This window comes from Triticum urartu, chromosome 1A (genome assembly GCF_056163025.1).
Source record: "Triticum urartu cultivar PI428250 chromosome 1A, HENAU_Tu73, whole genome shotgun sequence".
Classification (NCBI taxonomy): Eukaryota; Viridiplantae; Streptophyta; class Magnoliopsida; order Poales; family Poaceae; genus Triticum; species Triticum urartu.
This window is the reverse complement of record NC_141873.1, coordinates 15,258,257-15,277,211: the sequence shown is the minus strand read 5'-3', so window position 1 is coordinate 15,277,211 and position 18,955 is coordinate 15,258,257. Positions and strand designations below refer to the sequence as shown.

The 18,955-nt window shown below is 44.1% G+C and overlaps 1 protein-coding gene, 1 long non-coding RNA gene and 1 pseudogene across 7 annotated transcripts; 1 reads left to right on the top strand and 2 right to left on the bottom strand.

Moving 5' to 3' along the window:
• Positions 1 to 1,791: 1,791 nt before the first annotated feature.
• On the bottom strand, positions 1,792 to 3,830 carry LOC147988413 (uncharacterized; annotated as a pseudogene).
• A 2,804-nt stretch (positions 3,831 to 6,634) lies between these two features.
• Positions 6,635 to 14,992, bottom strand: LOC147988411 (uncharacterized). 6 transcript variants are annotated; one of them, XR_015616813.1, is made up of 7 exons: positions 14,590 to 14,992; positions 13,925 to 14,445; positions 13,180 to 13,270; positions 9,247 to 9,398; positions 8,266 to 8,880; positions 8,009 to 8,157; positions 6,635 to 7,896 (listed from the first exon to the last, which is right to left on the bottom strand). It is a non-coding gene; the product is annotated as an uncharacterized LOC147988411 (long non-coding RNA). The 6 variants fall into 6 exon arrangements; XR_015616811.1 differs by having other exon boundaries at positions 6,637 to 7,896; positions 8,266 to 8,334; positions 8,542 to 8,880; positions 13,180 to 14,445; XR_015616810.1 differs by having other exon boundaries at positions 6,638 to 7,223; positions 7,768 to 7,896; positions 13,180 to 14,445.
• Positions 9,396 to 13,018, top strand: LOC147988412 (G-type lectin S-receptor-like serine/threonine-protein kinase SD2-5). The gene has a single exon (XM_087544185.1). The coding sequence runs from the start codon at positions 10,466 to 10,468 to the stop codon at positions 13,001 to 13,003; it is 2,538 nt and encodes an 845-aa protein (XP_087400311.1). The 5' UTR covers positions 9,396 to 10,465; the 3' UTR covers positions 13,004 to 13,018.
• Positions 14,993 to 18,955: the final 3,963 nt, after the last annotated feature.

Genomic DNA, 18,955 nt, shown 5'->3' with positions numbered 1-18,955 from the left:
CTCAATAAGGCAGAGAGGGACGGGCTTATAAACCGGTGTGAGCGCCCTTCGGTTGGCGAGGTGGGACTAAACTCTGACCGCAATGAGGACCAACCCTTTAGTCCCGGTTTGTGGCACAAACCGGGACTAATGGTCATGGGCCAGGAGCGAGGCGCATTGGTCCCGGTTCGTGCGTGGAACCGGGACCAAAAGGTCCAGACGAACCGGGACCAATGGCCCACGTGGCTGCCCTCTTGATTGTTCTTGGTGAGAACATAGTTGACAAGGAGCGAACCAGGATTAATGGTATTACGAGGGCCGAACCATAAGACATTAAAGCATTTCAAATGAACTCTGAAAAAGTTGAAAGTTGGCATGGTATCATAATTTCACCCACATAGCATGTGCATGTACAAAACGGACAATGGTATCATACTCGTCTGTTACAAAGTTGGCATGGTATCATCATAATAGTTGCGGGAGAAAGTCTTCACTTTTTTCGCTTGTGTCATTTTCTTATTGCGCCGTAACCATGGATAATCTTCATCGTTTATCAGGATGCTTGGGTCAGCCTTGACTTTGAAGGGAGGAATTTTATGAAACTTTTCATAATCTTCAGACATGTCTGTCTTGCCCTCCACTCCCACGATGTCCCTTTTTCCTGAAAGAACTATGTGGCGCTTTGGCTCATCGTATGATGTATTCGCTTCCTTATCTTTTCTTTTTCTCGGTCTGGTAGACATGTCCTTCACATAGATAACCTGTGCCACATCATTGGCTAGGACGAACGGTTCGTCAGTGTACCCAAGATTTTTCAGATCCACTGTTGTCATTCCGTACTGTGGGTCTACATGTACCCTGCCTCCTGACAGATTGACCCATTTGCACTTAAAAAAAGGGACCTTAAAATCATGTCCGTACTCAAGTTCCCATATGTCCACTATGTAACCATAATATGTGTCCTTTCCCCTCTCGGTTGTTGCATCAAAGCGGACACTGCTGTTTTGGTTGGTGCTCTTTTGATCTTGGTCAATCGTGTAAAATGTATTCCCATTTATCTCATATCCTTTGTAAATCAATACAGTCAAAGATGATCCCCTGGACAACAAGTACAGCTCATCACAAACAGTGTTGTCACCTCTGAGACGTGTTTCCAACCAACTACTAAAAGTCCTGATGTGTTCACATGTAATCCAGTCCTCACACTGCTCCGGGTGTTTGGAGCGCAGACTGTTCTTGTGTTCATCGACATACGGGGTCACCAAGGTAGAGTTCTGTAGAACTGTGTAGTGTGCTTGAGACCAAGAATATCCGTCCCTGCATATTATTGAGTCCCTTCCAAGCATGCCTTTTCCAGTCAGTCTCCCCTCATACCGCGATTTAGGGAGACCTATCTTCTTAAGGCCAGGAGTGAAGTCAACACAAAACCCGATGACATCCTCTGTTTGATGGCCCATGGAGATGCTTCCTTCTAGCCTAGCGCGGTTACGGACATATTTCTTTAGGACTCCCATGAACCTCTCAAATGGGAACATATTGTGTAGAAATATGGGCCCTAGAATGACAATCTCATCGACTAGATGAACTAGGACGTGCGTCATGATATTGAAGAAGGATGGTGGCAACACCAGCTCGACACTGACAAGACATTGCGCCACATCACTCCTTAGCCTTGGTACGATTTCTGGATCGATCACCTTCTAAGAGATTGCATTGAGGAATGCACATAGCTTCACAATGGCTAATCGGACGTTTTCCGGTAGAAGCCCCCTCAATGCAACCGGAAGCAGTTGCGTCATAATCACGTGGCAGTCATGAGACTTTAGGTTCTGGAAATTTTTCTATGGCATATTTATTATTCCCTTTATAATCGACGAGAAGCCAGTCGGGACCTTCATACTGAGCAGGCATTCAAAGAAGATTTCTTTCTCTTCTTTCGTAAGAGCGTAGCTGGCAGGACCTTCATACTGCTTTAGAGGCATGCCGTCTTTTTCGTGCAAACGCTGCAGGTCCTCCCCTGCCTCAGGTGTATCTTTTGTCTTTCCATACACGCCCAAGAATCCTAGCAGGTTCACACAAAGGTTCTTCGTCACGTGCATCACGTCGATTGAAGAGCGGACCTCTAGGTCTTTCCAGTAGGGTAGGTCTCAAAATATAGATTTCTTCTTCCACATGGGTGCGTGTCCCTCAGCGTCATTCGGAACAGCTAGTCCGCCGGGACCATTTCCAAAGATTACGTGTAAATCATTGACCATAGCAAGTACGTGATCACCGGTACGCATGGCGGGCTTCTTCCGGTGATCTGCCTTGCCTTTGAAATGCTTGCCTTTCTTTCGACATTGATGGTTGGTCGGAAGAAATCGACGATGGCCCGGGTACACATTCTTCCTGCATTTGTCCAGGTATATACTTTCAGTGTCATCTAAACAGTGCGTGCATGTGTGGTATCCCTTGTTTGTCTGTCCTGAAAGGTTACTGAGAGCGGGTCAATCGTTGATGGTCACGAACAGCAACGCCTTTAGGTTAAATTCCTCCTGTCTGTGCTCATCCCACGTACGTACACCGTTTCCATTCCACAGCTGTAAAAGTTCTTCAATTAATGGTCTTAGGTACACATCAATGTCATTGCCGGGTTGCTTAGGGCCTTGGATGAGAACTGGCATCATAATGAACTTCCGCTTCATGCACATCCAAGGAGGAAGGTTATACATACATAGAGTCACAGGCCAGATGCTGTGATTGTTGCTCTGCTCCCCGAAAGGATTAATGCCATCCACGCTTAAAGCAAAGCATACGTTCCTTGGATCCTTTGCAAACTCAGCCCAGTACTTTCTCTCGATTTTTCTCCACTGCGACCCGTCAGCCGGTGCTCTCAACTTCCCGTCTTTCTTATGGTCCTCATTGTGCCATCGCATCAACTTGGCATGCTCTCCGTTTCTGAACAGACATTTCAACCGTGGTATTATAGGAGCATACCACATCACCTTCGCAGGAACCCTCTTCCTGGGGGGCTCGCCGTCAACATCACCAGGGTCATCTCGTCTGATCTTATACCGCAATGCACCGCATACCGGGCATGCGTTTAGATCCTTGTACGCACTGCGGTAGAGGATGCAGTCATTAGGGCATGCATGTATCTTCTGCACCTCCAATCCTAGAGGGTATACGACCTTCTTTGATGCATATGTATTGTCGGGCAATTCGTTATCCTTTGGAAGCTTCTTCAATATTTTCAGTAGCTTCTCAAATCCTTTGTCAGGCACAGCATTCTCTGCCTTCCACTGCAGCAATTCCAGTACGGTACTGAGCTTTGTGTTGCCATCTTCGCAATTGGGGTACAACCCTTTTTTGTGATCCTCTAACATGCGATCGAACTTTAGCTTCTCCTTTTGACTTTCGCATTGCGTACTTGCATCGACAATGACCCGGCGGAGATCATCATCATCAGGCATATCGTCTGGTTCCTCTTGATCTTCAACAGCTTCACCCGTTGCAGCATCATTGGGCACATCGTCTGGTTCCTCTTGATCTTCACCAGCTCCCCGCATTGCAGCATCACCGTATTCAGGGGGCACATAGTTGTCATCGTACTCTTCTTCTTCGTCGTCTTCCATCATAACCCCTATTTCTCCGTGCCTCGTCCAAACATTATAGTGTGGCATGAAACCCTTGTAAAGCAGGTGGGCGTGAAGGATTTTCCGGTCAGAGTAAGACATCGTATTCCCACATTTAGGGCATGGACAACACATAAAACCATTCTGCTTGTTTGCCTCAACCGCTTCGAGAAACTCATGCACGCCCTTAATGTACTCGGAGGTGTGTCTGTCACCGTACATCCATTGCCGGTTCATCTGCGTGCATTATATATAATTAAGTGTGTCAAAAACCATTACAAAACATCATGAATAGATAATTAAGTGACCAAATTAATAGAAGTTCATCATCACATTAAAACCAAAGTACATACATAGTTCTCATCTAACAACATATAGCTCTCCAGAGCATCTAATTAATTAAACCATACATTGAAACTATGTAAAACATTTCAATGCGAAAACAAATGCGATCATAATCGCAACCAAGATAACAATTGATCCAACGGCATAATGATACCAAGCCTCGGTATGAATGGCATATTTTCTAATCTTTCTAATCTTCAAGCGCATTGCATCCATCTTGATCTTGTGATCATCGACGACATCCGCAACATGCAACTCCAATATCATCTTCTCCTCCTCAATTTTTTTTATTTTTTCCTTCAAGAAATTGTTTTCTTCTTCAACTAAATTTAACCTCTCGACAATAGGGTCAGTTGGAATTTCCAGTTCACATACCTCCTAGATAAATAAAATCTATGTCACATTGGTCGGCATAATTTTCATAAACAATAAGTGAACCAATAGTTATAAAGATAATATATACCACATCCAAATCATAGACAGAACGAGGGCCGACGGGGGCGGATACCAAAACCATGGCACTATATAATAACAAGCAATAAAATAGTAAGAAAATTAGACAAGTATCTATCTAAAGCAAGAATTTTTTTTCTTTCAGAAAGAAGATAAGAACAAGAGGCTCACCACGGTGGTACCGGCGACGAGATCGGCGCGGGCGATCGACGGCGGTGAAGACGGGAATGGGACGTGACAGGCCACTAAACCTAGACAAATCTCGAGGAAAATGGAGCTTTGAGGTCGAGCTTAGAGAGGAGAAAACTTAACTAGTGTGGCTCGGGCATTTCATCGAACACCTCATGTGCATAGGAGGTGAGCTAGAGCACCACAAATCCCTCCCCTCGCCGGCCAGAGAAAAACAGAGCACTGGAGTGCTCTGCTCGCGGGCGAGGGGTATATATAGGCACCTCATTAGTCCCGGTTCGTGGCATGAACCGGGACTAAAGGGCAGCCTGTGGTCCCGGTTCAAACCACCAACCGGGACCAATGGTGGTGGGCCAGGAGCCAGGCCCGTTGGTCCCGGTTCGTCCCACCAACCAGGACCAAAAGGTCCAGACGAACCGGGACCAATGGCCCACGTGGCCCGGCCGGCCCCCTGGGCTCACGAACCGGGTCCAATGCCCCCATGGGTCCCGGTTCTGGACTGAACCGGGACTAATGGGCTGACCCGGCCTGAACCTTTGCCCCCTTTTCTACTAGTGGGCCGCTCCCCTCCGTTGGCGACTTCGGTCGTCGGTGGTGAGGGGGTCGCCGGATCCACGCGTGTGGATCGCTTTTAGACTCTTGTAGTTTAGGTTTTTAAGTTGTTCATCGTTTTTGCTTCGGCGGCGACGATGGCGGCGCTAAATAAAGTTTCTTCAGATTCTACTCCAACGAGGCGATCGGTCCTATGGTTGGGGATGGATTTGGAAATCAGTCTGTTCAAGTAAGAATGGTGTGGCGGCAGTGACATCCTCGTGGTGGACATGTGTCCTCGGGCTCCACCGTTGCGACGGCGTTTGCTCCAGCGCCGTCGCGGAGCTTGGGAGGTAGTCCAGGAGCGGATGCAGATTGTAGTCTGCATTGACGGCATCTGGAAGGTGGTGGATCGTGTGCTGGGTTCGTGGCTCGTGGATGGAAGGTATGGTTTCCTCCTCCGACGTCTTAGTCATGTGGGGGTGCCAGATCTGAAGTTTGATGGCATGTTCGGGGTGTTGCCCCGGTCTGATTCGTTCAAGGTAATGGTTTCGTCTTTGGCGAATCACCTAGGAGGTCCGCAAAGCTGCTTATCAGCGATGGAGCCGCTTCAAGATCGGGTATGGAGGTGATCCGTCATTTTTTTCTTATGGTGGCCATTGTGATGGTGCCAGAGACAGGTGACGGGCGTTGGTGTCAAGCTCAAAGGATTCTTCGGTCTCGTTTGTAATTTTACTTCTTGGCTGGTGTTCCTTTGTGCAAAGGTTAGTGTTTTACCATCTTTTTAGTTTTGCCAGGTTGGTATGTACGTGGCTTATACTATGATCCTCATGATATATGAATGAGAAATGTATTACCATGCAAAAAAAACATAGGATAAATGCTAAGGTGAAGGAGAGAGAAATTATAATAAACAGTTTTACTAAAACACATCTAGATGTGCCATAAGTATTGCACATCTAAGTCCTATATCATTGATCTTACACAAAGATTCGTTTGGGTATTTTATTTTCTCTTTTTCTTTTTCTTTTTATGCTTGATTAAGTTATTTAGATTTGCTATAATAAAAGGTTTGTCTACCCTTATTTAAGAGATGATCTCTTAGCACAATATGTCTAACTAAGTTTTTAGGAATTATTAATTATTAAAGATACATGACATAAGATAACATTGTCTTGTCAACAACTGTACATGTCCTAAAATTACATTTAAGGGAAGTTTTTCTAGGGACTTGTCCTAAAATAATTGATGCAATCCAAAAAAATACAAAGCGACAATTTATGCAAGGGAATTAGCGCAGAGGGTAAATAAATCAATCAACAGCAGGGGATTCAAGCAAATTAATTAGTTAGCCCAATCATCCACAGTCCATACATTCATTATGTACAATCTTTTCAACAAGAAAGCCATCACTCCCATCAAAACTCACAAGGGTACAGGGGAGAGCCACGACGACGATGATGCTGTACACGGTTAATCTAGAGCTACATTCATGACGGCGAACCGAGGGAGCACTCAAATAAATACATACATACACAGCCAGCCTACCGTATTGTATTGTGTGCTTTTCATAAGCAAGCAGACAATTCTCAGCTTTGCATAAGTTGCCTAACATCTCCCCGAGTGCCTCGATACGAGTTCCTCTGCTCCTCGTACGTCAGGTTTCTTAAGATCTGGATGATGGCAAAAGAAGGTACGACATGGGTGGATGAGAACCATGTGCGATACACAGGACCTGATCCAAGATTGCGTCGACAAAGAAATTGTGGGGCGAGATGACAATTGGTGATATATGTATGCAAAAACTGTCATAACCATCTGGGGGAAATGCACAAGAACAGTTGTTATTTTCAGCTAAACTGCACAGCCTAGGAATATATCAAATCATAAAAAAGTTCATTCCACTTTGCCCATTCAGCTAAATTAGAAACAGCAGCAGAATTTAGGCCACAACAGGAGAGGCTCGAGTTCTCTAATGACGCACAAAAACTACATGGCGACCCTCCTGATCACAGGGTCCAGCCGTGTTGCCACCGGAAGATCTCCTTCGCCGTTTTTACCATCGCGCTAGCCCCCTGTCACAAAAGATTCTGCAGAGCACCCTTCTGAAGTCTTGTCCCAAGTGTACAGAAATTGGCAAAATAGGAAAATCACGTCAGTAGTAGGATCACTGGGTCTAATACCTTTACAACAAGATTTATTACGTGTTTTCCAGAGAAGGTAATTAGTTTGTGAAAAGTAGAATGTGGTATTGTGAGATAACTCAGTACAGTATGACCATGCAGCTGGACTGTTCTTAGAAACTTTTCATCACGCAGACACAAAATACTAATGCTTACGACTGCAGTTGCTTACAGGATGACGAAAACGACTAGAATGACGATTTCAGGACCTAGACACCAGAAGCAAATTTGAATCCGGATAAGATGAACAAGCTTAATTGGTGACCCCTAATGCTACTCTAAATAGCACTCTTGCAGGCGTTTTACAGAAAGATTAGGGACATCCAAGGTAGTTCTTCCTTGAGTTAGACGTCTACTGTACTAGATTACCTACCAAGACAAAGACTTGACCTTTTGGAATTTCTGAGATTGAGAGAGCGGTCTAAAAAGTCGTCTGCAGAAATGTCAAAGGAACGCCCAGTATGGTTATGAACCTGTTGTATCAAGGGAGTCGAAACTAAATGCCATGCAGGCAACTGCAAGCCCATCTTTCAGGTAGTCATCAGTACCACCAGGTTAGATCTCTCCTCTGCAGTAAGCAAACTGTACTCAGTTTTGTCATCCTGTAAGCAATTGCATTGGTTAGTATTTTTGATTCGTATCAATAAACAATGTAAATTTGTTATGAGAAAAGGCTCGAGATAATCAATTGAATGATCTGAATATCTGACTGACAAGCATAGTGACGACATGGTCTCGCACCAGGAGCAAGTGATTCAAATGATTAAGCTTGCAAAGTGGTGCTTGCTAAGTCATGGCTGTCAAAGGCCTTTCATGTCATGTGGTGCTTGCTCCTCGTACTTGTACGTCAGGTTTCTTAAGATCTGGATGATGGAAAAACAAGGTATGGCGTTGGCGGATGAGAACCAAGCGAGACACACAGGACAATAATAAGATCAAACAAAAACCAAGAAAGTGTAGTAGATACGGACCTGATCCAAGATTGGGTCAACAGAGATGAACGGTTGGTGGTATATGTATGAAAAAACTGCCATAATCATCTGGGCAAAATGTACGAGAACAATTGTTATTTTCAGCTAAACTGCACAGGCTAGGAATATATTACATCTTTAATCATAAAGAAGCTCATTCAACTTTGCATAGTCAAGCCTTGCAGTGGAGGCGTCGGCAGTTTGGCACATTCAGCTAAATTAAAAACAGCAACAGAATATGGGCCACAGCAGGCGAGGCTCGAGTTCTCTACCGACCCACAAAACTACATGGCCAGCTTCCTGATCACAGGGGCCCAGCCATGTTTCCGCCCAAAGACCTTCTTTGCCGTTTTCGCCATCTGTCGTGTTTCAACCTGTCGCAGAAGCTTCTGCAGAGCGCCTTTCTGAAGTTTTGCCCAAGTATTCAGAAATTCGCAGGGAAGGAAAATTGTGTTAGTAGCAGGATGACTAGGTCTATTACCTTCAAAACAAGATTTATTTTGCGTTTTCTGCGACGTCCAATGAAGGTAAACAGTTTGCGAAATAACCCAATACAGTATGACTGTGTGGCTGCAATGTTGCTGTAAGAAATTCTCATCACGCAGGCGTCTGCACCTGCATAATAGCAACCACCACCCACGTCAAGAGGTTAGTGTTCCACCGGCATCCATTGCAACCATCTATGGCCGCCAGATGGCAACTCCGTCACTAAATTACTGTTGATTGGAAGTCATTGACATGGTAGGCATTAGTATCTTCGATTTGCACCAATAAACAATGTCAAGTTATTCCGCAACACCATATTCTACTTTTAACAAACTACCACACTGAATTCACCACAAAAAGTAAAACAGTACTCCCTCCGTTCCAAAATAGATGACTCAACTTTGTACAAAATTAGTATAAAGTTGGGTCATCTATTTTGGAACGGAGGAAGTAGATACCATTCAACTAGGGTTGCCTAATTATCTGGTTCCATACCTCAAATCAAAAGGAAGTTGCTGCTGAGGAATAGCAGGAGCAGCAACAGCTGCACTGCGGGAAGCAAGACGAGGAGCACCAGCTGGAGAGTCAAAAGAAAATTGCTGCCTTCGAATAAGAGACCCAAGTTCAATATTTTTCCAAGTTTCACCCTGCTAACACGTAAGCTCCTGTTTCATGACCGTGTTCTGTCTAGAAAGATACAAAAAGACATACGTACATAATTGGAACAGTGGATGAAAACTGAACTTAAAAAATTGTATATCCAACATTAAAAAAATGGCTTCTCTTTCTTTTTATACACCTTCCTCAACAAGTAAAAGATCCATGCCAAAATGCAAGATCAGCAACAGGAGTATGCCCAAATGGCAACTCGTCCATCAATTCTGCTCAGCCGGCTGGGGGATGCAGACAAACAAACTATGTGCAGAATATGATTTTTTGCGTGTATTCACCCAGCCACGCCCACGCCCAGCTGGGACACGGATGCAAGGAGGCCAAAATACATACAGGCTACCAAACGCATCCGAAACGCTGGTGTTGGGAGGAGAGGTGCTGTGTTGCAAGTGGAATATGGTATTGAGCAACTGGAATGTCGTGGTCGGAAATCCTCATCACAGGGACACCTGCATGCTCCAAATGTAACAGAACCGTCTATGGTCGCCAAATGGCAACTCGTTCATTTATTTAAATACTAATGCTTACCATCTGCAATTGATTACAGGATGAGAAAAATGGCCTTTTCCCCATAAAGGGCGTTTTATCTCAAATTGTCATGTCACCAAAACGACTAGAATGACGATTTCAAGACCTTGACGTCTGAAGCAAATTTGAATCCAAATAAGATGCACAACCTTAATTAGCGATCCCTGATGCTACTCTAAGTAGTAATTGCAGGCGATTACAACAGAACTAGGGAGATCTAAGGTAGTAGTAGTTCTTTCTCCCTTGAGTCTGACGTCTGCTATACTTCTAGATTATTATATATACTTCGGCCGGCAGATAACCATGACAATGACTGACTTGGGCCGGCAGATAACCACGACAATGACTGACTTGGGCCGGCAGAGCCGAACAGTGAACCTTTCTCCTCTGCAAGGGACGCAATCGTCTTTCTTGTTCAACCTTTCCCCTCCGCAAGCTCGTCTCCCTCCTTGTTCCCGGCTTCTCATAGCCATAGACCAACTGATTCATCTTCTTACAGCCTCCAACAGCAACCATGGGTCCTGCCAATCTCCTCTTCATCATAGTAGCAGCTTCAGCACAATTGCTCTCCGAGGCGCAGTTGAACTTCAGCAGCTATCCCACAGCCAAGCTCTCAACATCGTGGACCAACAACAAACGCTCCTTCATCGGGCCACACGTTCTTCAAACCCTCTTCTATGATGGTTCGGCCGTCCGATCCATCATCCTCAGCTCGCCACAATACATCTTCGGACCCTCCTTCGGTGCAGGTTTCTTCTGTGCCTCCCCGTGCAACGCGTTCCACTTTGCCGTCTACATTTTTCACATCGACGGTGCAATGAAGCCGGACGTGGTATGGTCTGCTAACCGGGCTCGTCCTGTCAGGGAGGGTGCCACCATTGAGCTTACCATCGATGGGAACTTAGAGCTGCGGGATGCTGATGGTAGCCTCGTATGGTCCAGCGGCAGCTCGGGGCGGTCCGTAGCAGGCATGGTGATTACCGAGGATTGCAATCTGGTGCTATTTGATCACATAAATGGAACTGTATGGCAGTCTTTTGATCATCCTAGTGATGTGTTGCTCCCTGGGCAGTCACTACAAGAAGGTATGAGGCTTGTAGCTAACACTTCGGCCAAAAATTGGACAGAGAATCAGTTGTACATGACAGTTCTCCCCACAGGATCGAATGGTTACACAGGATTGTATGGTTATGTTGAATCCATGCCATCACAACTCTACTTTGCGTTTGAAGAATGGGTGAACACAGGCAATGGTCCAACAAAGGTTACATTTATCAATGGCAGCCTCAGCCTCATTGTGCAGTCTAGGCAGCCAAGCAACCCATATATGTTTAATATCTCACTGCCAGCAGCTACATCCACCCAGTACATAAGGCTTGAGTCTGATGGGCACCTTAGGCTGTATGAATGGTCTCAGGCGGAAGCGACATGCACTTTGTTGTCTGATGTAACCAAGATAGAAAGATTGCCTGATGATTGTGCATTCCCAACAGTGTGCGGAGAGTACAGCATATGCACAGCTGGGCAGTGCGCGTGTCCATTGGAGGACAACTCAAGTTCAACAAATTACTTCAAGCTGGTGAACGGCCGCAAGGCAAATCTTGGCTGCGCACCATTGAATCCAATCTCTTGCCAGGAAATGCAACACCACCAGCTCTTGACCCTTACCAATGTTTCTTACTTTGATGAAAGCCACACCATTGAGAATGCAACGAATGGCGACAGTTGTAAGCAGGCTTGCTTGAAGAACTGCTCCTGCAGGGCCGTCATCTTCAGATATGTCCTCAATGATTCCAAGGGCGATTGTCTGTGGGTGACAAAGGTCTTCTCCTTGCAATCAATACAACCTGAAACGGCTTTTTTCAATTCGTCTGCTTACCTCAAGGTGCAATCTAGCCCCTCTTCTGCTGCTTCTCATCCTGTTGCAAACAAAAGGAAGGTTATTCTAGGCATCGCCCTTGCACTTGTTACTGCTATCATATTCATTGCCATTGTTATCACTGTTTGTCTGCTAAGGAGGAGAAAGTATGAAGACAATGATGAAGAACTCCAGTTTGATCAATTACCAGGGATGCCAACAAGGTTTCCATTTGACAAGCTGAGAGAATGCACTGAAGGGTTCAGTAAAAAGCTTGGAGAAGGTGGATTTGGGTCGGTTTTTGCAGGGAAATTAGGCGAAGAGAGAGTTGCAGTCAAACGTTTGGAAGGTGCTAGACAAGGAAAGAAAGAGTTTTTGGCAGAGGTTGAAACCATTGGAAGCATAGAGCACATCAATCTTGTCAGGCTGATTGGCTTTTGTACAGAGAAATTCCAAAGGCTTCTTGTGTACGAATATATGTCGGGAGGGTCACTTGATAGATGGATCTATTACCGCCACGACAATGCCCCACTCGATTGGCACACGCGGTGTGGAATCATTCTGGATATTGCCAAAGGCCTATGCTATCTTCATGAGGAGTGCAGGCGAAAGATAGCTCATTTGGACATCAAACCACAAAATATTCTCTTAGATGAGAACTTCAATGCCAAAGTGGCTGATTTCGGACTATCTAAGCTAATAGACAGGGATCAAAGCAAGGTAATGACGATGATGAGAGGCACACCTGGGTATATGGCACCTGAATGGTTAACCTCGCAAATCACTGAAAAGGTTGATGTCTACAGCTTTGGAGTAGTTGTCATGGAGCTAATAAGTGGGAGAAAAAATATTGATAATTCTCTGCCTGAGGAGAGTTCTCACCTCATCAATTTGTTACGAGGAAAGGCTCGAGATAATCAATTGAGTGATCTGATTGACAAACATAGTGAAGACATGCTCTCACACCAGGAGCAGGTGATTCAAATGATGAAGCTTGCAATGTGGTGCCTGCTAAATGATGGCGGTCAAAGGCCTTCCATGTCAACAGTGATAAAGGTATTAGAGGGTGGGATGAGCATAGAAACCACTATTCTTCACAGATTTCTCAATACAAATACAGTCTTGCCCCTGGAAGATAATCCAACCGTGTATTCAGTTCAACCTCAAGCATCAATTTTATCTGGACCAAGGTGAAATGAGTGGCCAATGAGAAGAAGACATCCAACTTAATTACACACTTGGTTTTTGTAACTGTTTTTAAGTCTTCTCTTATTTGTAAATTGGATGTGTGTTTTGAATAGCTTGAAAAGAAAAATTTACAGGCCAATATATATGTCTCATTGTTTGTTCGGCGAGTCTGTATCACATACCTTTTCATCTGCAGAGTACCAGTTCACCTCTTTCATAACTGGGGTAGCCCAAAAATATATTTGTGTTTATGTGCTGAACTAGGAAATTTACCTGCAATGTAATTAATAGTATATCAATCTATGGAATACTGAATTCCCCGATTTTGCAAATAGTGTTACGAACCTGATGGGGATAAGCACCAAATGGAAATAACAATATAAGTCTTTTTCAAAATTCAGCAGCAAAACTACACATATTCCTGTGAACAAAAGTGAATATACTCCTTCACTGGGTACCCCAGTTAAATTCAGCAGCAACACTGAAACCCCAGCACTATATGGGATGCCTCAAGGAGGAAGGCGCTGGCCAGGCTTAGGGATAAGTCCACTAGTTTGCTATGTTGCGCTCGTGTCGATGATATATTGAAAAAGAAAAGTTGAAACCATTATAGACAAGCAAAAAAAAACAGTCGGCAGCAATTCATCCCATACTTCACTACACTGTGATCCTTTCGATGCTACTATATAGGAATTCTGCAGTGATGTAACTAAACTTTTTAGACCAGCAAACTTTGATCAGAGGGAAGATGTAGGTAACTAAACTTGTTTTTCCTAATAGAACTGGTTAGCAGCTAATGGTACAGACTACAGAGTTGGTGCTTACACGATAATTACCTGCATTTGCTGACATCTAACTATATAACTAAAACAATGTCAAGATATGCAGCTTTGGTTCAAGCACAATGTTGGACGACAGGGAATAAACCTTTTTCTCCACAAATGCGTATGAGAAAAATGCGTTTGAGAAAGCAGCTGGGACAGTTGGCCCCTGATCTCGCCAACGAAGATGGTGGTGGTCCGGTCGGTGTCCTTGAACCGCTCCGCCTCCTGCAGGTAGGCCTGCATACTCTCCAGCTCTGCCTTGGATTAGCGGATCTTGCCAAAGAGGCCCCTCAGGGCGGCGACTTCCTGGCACAGCAGCGCCCAGCCGAAGGTGGCTGCCTCTGTCGCCAGCGCCGAGCCGAGCGTGACCACCAGGTGCCCGACAACAGCCTTCGCCATGACTCGGACTCCAAGGAGCAAGCTGGTTACTCAATGTGTTGGTAGTACACTCGGCTCTGAGCTCACAATTTGGAGTCCACAATTTGGTCATCAAATAATATATGCAAGTCCACAATTTGGTACTAGCTGGCACCCGCAAGCCGCCTGGCGGCTTCCTTGCACATCCAAAGCATATGGATAGACAGTTGTTGAGGCTTTGGGCACAGTCAAATCTGTCAACCCCAGCTGCTGTTCAGAACAATAGTATTAATAAACAATGTAGTGTTCAATCGCAACCTTATTTCATCTCCAGTCTATGAATGTGATAATAGAGATTGCACCAACTGAATGGCTGGCACTATAGGCGTACAAGTAGGACGATGTACATACCCTGGCATTTCGTCGATCACCTAGCGTGCGTGCGTGCGTGCGTGCGTGCAGATCAGCGACGGAGAAGCAGAGCAATTTGTACTGAACTATTGTTTACGAGGAGACGGCGAGGGGAGGGGGAGACTACGAGGTGGAGGGGGAGGTGGTGGTGATGGTGGGCGGTGGGACAGCGGAGGAGGCATGAGATGCGTCGAGGAGCGGACGGAGTACTTGCGGAGGAGACGGGGAAGGGGCTAAGGAGATGGCCTGGACCGGAGGAGGTGGTGGGCGATGGGCTGCCACGGTATAGAGGAGACCCGCGACCGCGAGGCGTTGGCGTAGGACGATGCCGGCGGCGGCCACCGCCGCGCCTGACCGGCCTTCCATGGCTGCCTGGAGGAGATGGGGGCTGCACGGGAGAGACGAAGGGGGTTTGTGCAAAAAGATGGAGCGGGTGTGTTTTTGTAAAAGTGCCACAGCCGGCCTCGCGCGTGCGTTAGATGCCGATCGGATGGCCGAAAATTGATGGATGATCAAATTTATTACTTACACAATATTGGAATATAACACGGCTTATTATCCATGCATTGAAATTTTAGAAGACCGAAAATGTGTTGAATAGTGTGGACATCGTATTTGAATTCATAAATACTACTCCCTCCGTCCGGAAATACTTATCTTAGAAATAATTGAAAATGAATGTATCTATAACTAAAATAAGTCTAGATGCAATCATTTTTAAGACAATATTGCCGGACGGAGGGAGTATAATTCAAAACAAACAAAAATATATAAACTTAGAAATTTAAATGTGAAATTTATTTTTAATAGCTCTACTCCTAATGAAGCAGTTGGTAGCCTCATACGGTTTATTTTCGTCCTCCTCCCACCTCTCTTGGTTTTTTTCGTCCTCCCTCCCACCTCCCAATTTCGTTGGTTTTTTCGGTTTTTACTCGCCCCCCTCCCACCTCCCAATTTCATTCGGTTTTTATTCGTCCCACCTCTCACCACCCCCTCGTACTGGTTCTTTTTCTCTCCACTCTTTCCTTGCAAACCAATAATTTCCTAACATACAAAAGATCACAAATTTATCTTTTCTTACCCGAATCAATCGCTCCCTACATCAGTGCATTTCTTTGTTAAGAAAACTAACACGTAAATCTTAACGCATTGTAAACAAATTCCGTTATGGATCTAATTAATTTATTATGAAATCTATACGTGGTCGCATTGGTTCTTTTTCTCTCCACTCTTTCCTTGCAAACTACTAATTTCCTAAAATACAAAAGATCACGAATCTATCTTTCCTTACCCGAATCAATCGATCCCTACATCAGTGCATTTCTTTATTAACAAAACTAACACGTAAATCTTAACACATTGTAAACAAATCTCGTTATGGACCTAATTTATTTATTATGGAATCTGTAACAGGATTTTTGTAACATACAAAAGATCACGAATCTATCTTTCCTTACGCGAATCAATCGATCCATACATCAGTGCATTTCTTTATTAAGAAAACTAACACGTAAATCTTAACACATTGTAAACAAATCCTTTTATGGACCTAATTAATTTATTATGGAATATGTAACGGGATTTTTGTAACGGAATCTGTAACGCATTGTAAACAAATCCCTTTATGGAATCTGTAGTTTAGGTTCTGATTCATTTCAATCACGTAAATAAATAGGTAATTAAGAATTCAGAACTCGCACAATATATTTGAGATTACCTTCCTAAAATATAGACGTAATATTTTCCTCGATAACCTTCCAAAACAAAATGAGATATTCCTAAATAACAAATTATTAATCCTACGCACTTATCATTATTATTATCTCCACTATTAATTGACTATCACAAGTTTCCTAAACAACAAGAGAACATATCTTTTACTTGTCGGCGTATGCATCCGCGCGCCCCTATGGATGACGCCATGCGCGATACCATGGAGGATGTCGCGGCCGGGCCTAACACTTGTGTGATACTCGAGAATGCCAAGGCATGCATCATGATGTCAAGGACGGCCATGACGGGAGGCGTGTCATCATACCACCACGTACATGTGTTCATGGACACAGTCATATTATATTTCTTGTTATTAATACATAGAGACACACATACTACATTCTCAAATCAAGTGTGTCCATCCAAATGTCAAGAAATTGGTTAACGAAATGTGTCCTACAATACTTGGTAGTCGTCATCATTCATAGTAGCCATTCATGCGATAATATTTTGTAAATTGAGCGCTGAATCAATTTGGAAATAAAACCATTAATGTAATTAATTAACTAGATGGTTAATTATGTATGTAATTAATTAGGTCCATTTAAATAGAAATTATTTTTTGCATCCAATCAATTTTGAAACCAAGTCATTAATGTAATTAATGGTTTAGGTAGACACTTAATTATGCCTACAGATAATTAGAAGTAGAGATTTTTTCTAATTAGGTGGGTAATTAGTCGATTTGGTTGGCAATTAATCAGGCGTGCGAAGAATTAGGTACGTTGTTAATTATTTATGTAATTAATTAAGCAAGCAATTCATCGCGTTGAATCATTTTAAAAGCGCTCGTCGGCAAGGACAATCAACAGGCTCTCAGCGACATGGTCAAGCACCACTTGGCAGCATGGACAACGGACACCAAACGCCCGCGACATGGACGACCTAGCATTCACCAAGATGGATGATGACCATCCTCTGCAGGATGTCCACATGTTGACGGTTTTCGAAACGTTCACAGAAGAGTACAACATGACATTAGATTGACGAGGTGGTTCATGCTATAGTTGAAAGGGGGTGCTTCATGAATAAGAAGGAAAAAGGAACTAAAGCGACCAAGTGGTCCATGGTGTTGGAGATGGAAAGAGTGTTCCAAAAATATAAAGTGAAACAAGAAAGAAAGAGTGCTGTAAAAAAATAAGTAGGAATGAGAATTAAAACCGGCGAGGAAGGAGGAAAAAGAAGAAGACGAGGCGTCGCTGACAAACGCACTGATGTTGGCGTCAACGAAACGGGTTGGCAAAGAGACTAGGAGTAGAAGATGTGGGGAATGACGAGGAAGAGAAGAACATCAATTATCCCTTCTCGCAAAAAAAAGAGAGAGCAATTAACTTGTAAAGTAGATTATCCTGGCATCGCCTTGAATTAAGTAAAACATGGGTTTCTTTCATGCTGGTGGCGTTGACTTTGCCTATGAAAACTGTTGGGCCGCCATTCTACCTGTGTCTGTATGATCCGCGCTAGGAGGATGGGTCCAAGCCCGAAACGCTTAGCATCAACGGCGATCATGGGAAAGGAGAAGATGACCGGCCTAGATGTCGCCAAAATCGATTTTCGAAACCATCCTCTGCAGGATGTCCACATGTTGACGGTTTTCGAAATGTTCGCAGATGAGTACAACACGACATTAGATTGGCGATGTGGTTCATGCTATAGTTGAAAGGGGGTGCTTCATGAATAAGAAGAAAAAAGGAACTAAAGCGACCAAGTGGTCCATGGTGTTGGAGATGGAAAGAGTGTTCCAAAAATATGAAGTGAAACAAGAAAGAAAGAGTATTATAAAAAGTAAGTAGGAATGAGAATTAAAACTGGCGAGGAAGGAGGAAGAAGAAGAAGATGAGGCGTCGCTGACAAATGCGCTGATGTTGGCGTCAACGAAACGGGTTGGCGAGGAGACTAGGAGTAGAAGATGTGGGGAAGGACGATGAAGAGAAGAACATCAATTATCCCTTCTATCAATGAATGGTATCTGGGCTGGAGGTGGAGCTTATTGGCGACTAGGAATACATTCAGGTTGCCACTTACCTCCCATGTCAGTGTGCATTTGCGAAGTTGAATGGACCTTTGAGACTGATCTCTATAGTTATTTATTATTTTGTGTCAATAGTATGTGTTAGTTTAATCCACTTTATTATATAATAAATATGAAAAAAATTATCTTTGTTGCAACGCATGATGAAAATGAGGTGGGTGTTATTTGATTTTAAAGAAGGAGGCTCCAGCCAGAAATGTCCCATTACGGCAGGAAACCGAGTGAGAAAGAAAGGGTCCGAGAGAAAAAGGGGGCGATACGTTGTGGGGTGGAGTTTTTTGTGTTGGGCCCATGTGTTGGAGATAACATGGGGGATAGTCCGAACAACCGCATTTCTCCCCCATATAAGGTCTAAATTTAGGGCAGCCCAGACTATCCATACGGTTAAATTTTGAAGAGCCTACTAAGCGTTAATTTGATGTCCGAACACGTCCGGACTTTGAGAACAAATGAGTTTTGATCTTACAGATAATCTTAATCATTTGTTTAATTAATTTATATATGCATAGCCCATAGCAACGCACGGGCGTTCTGCTAGTATACTGTTGTTGCCATCGGGAC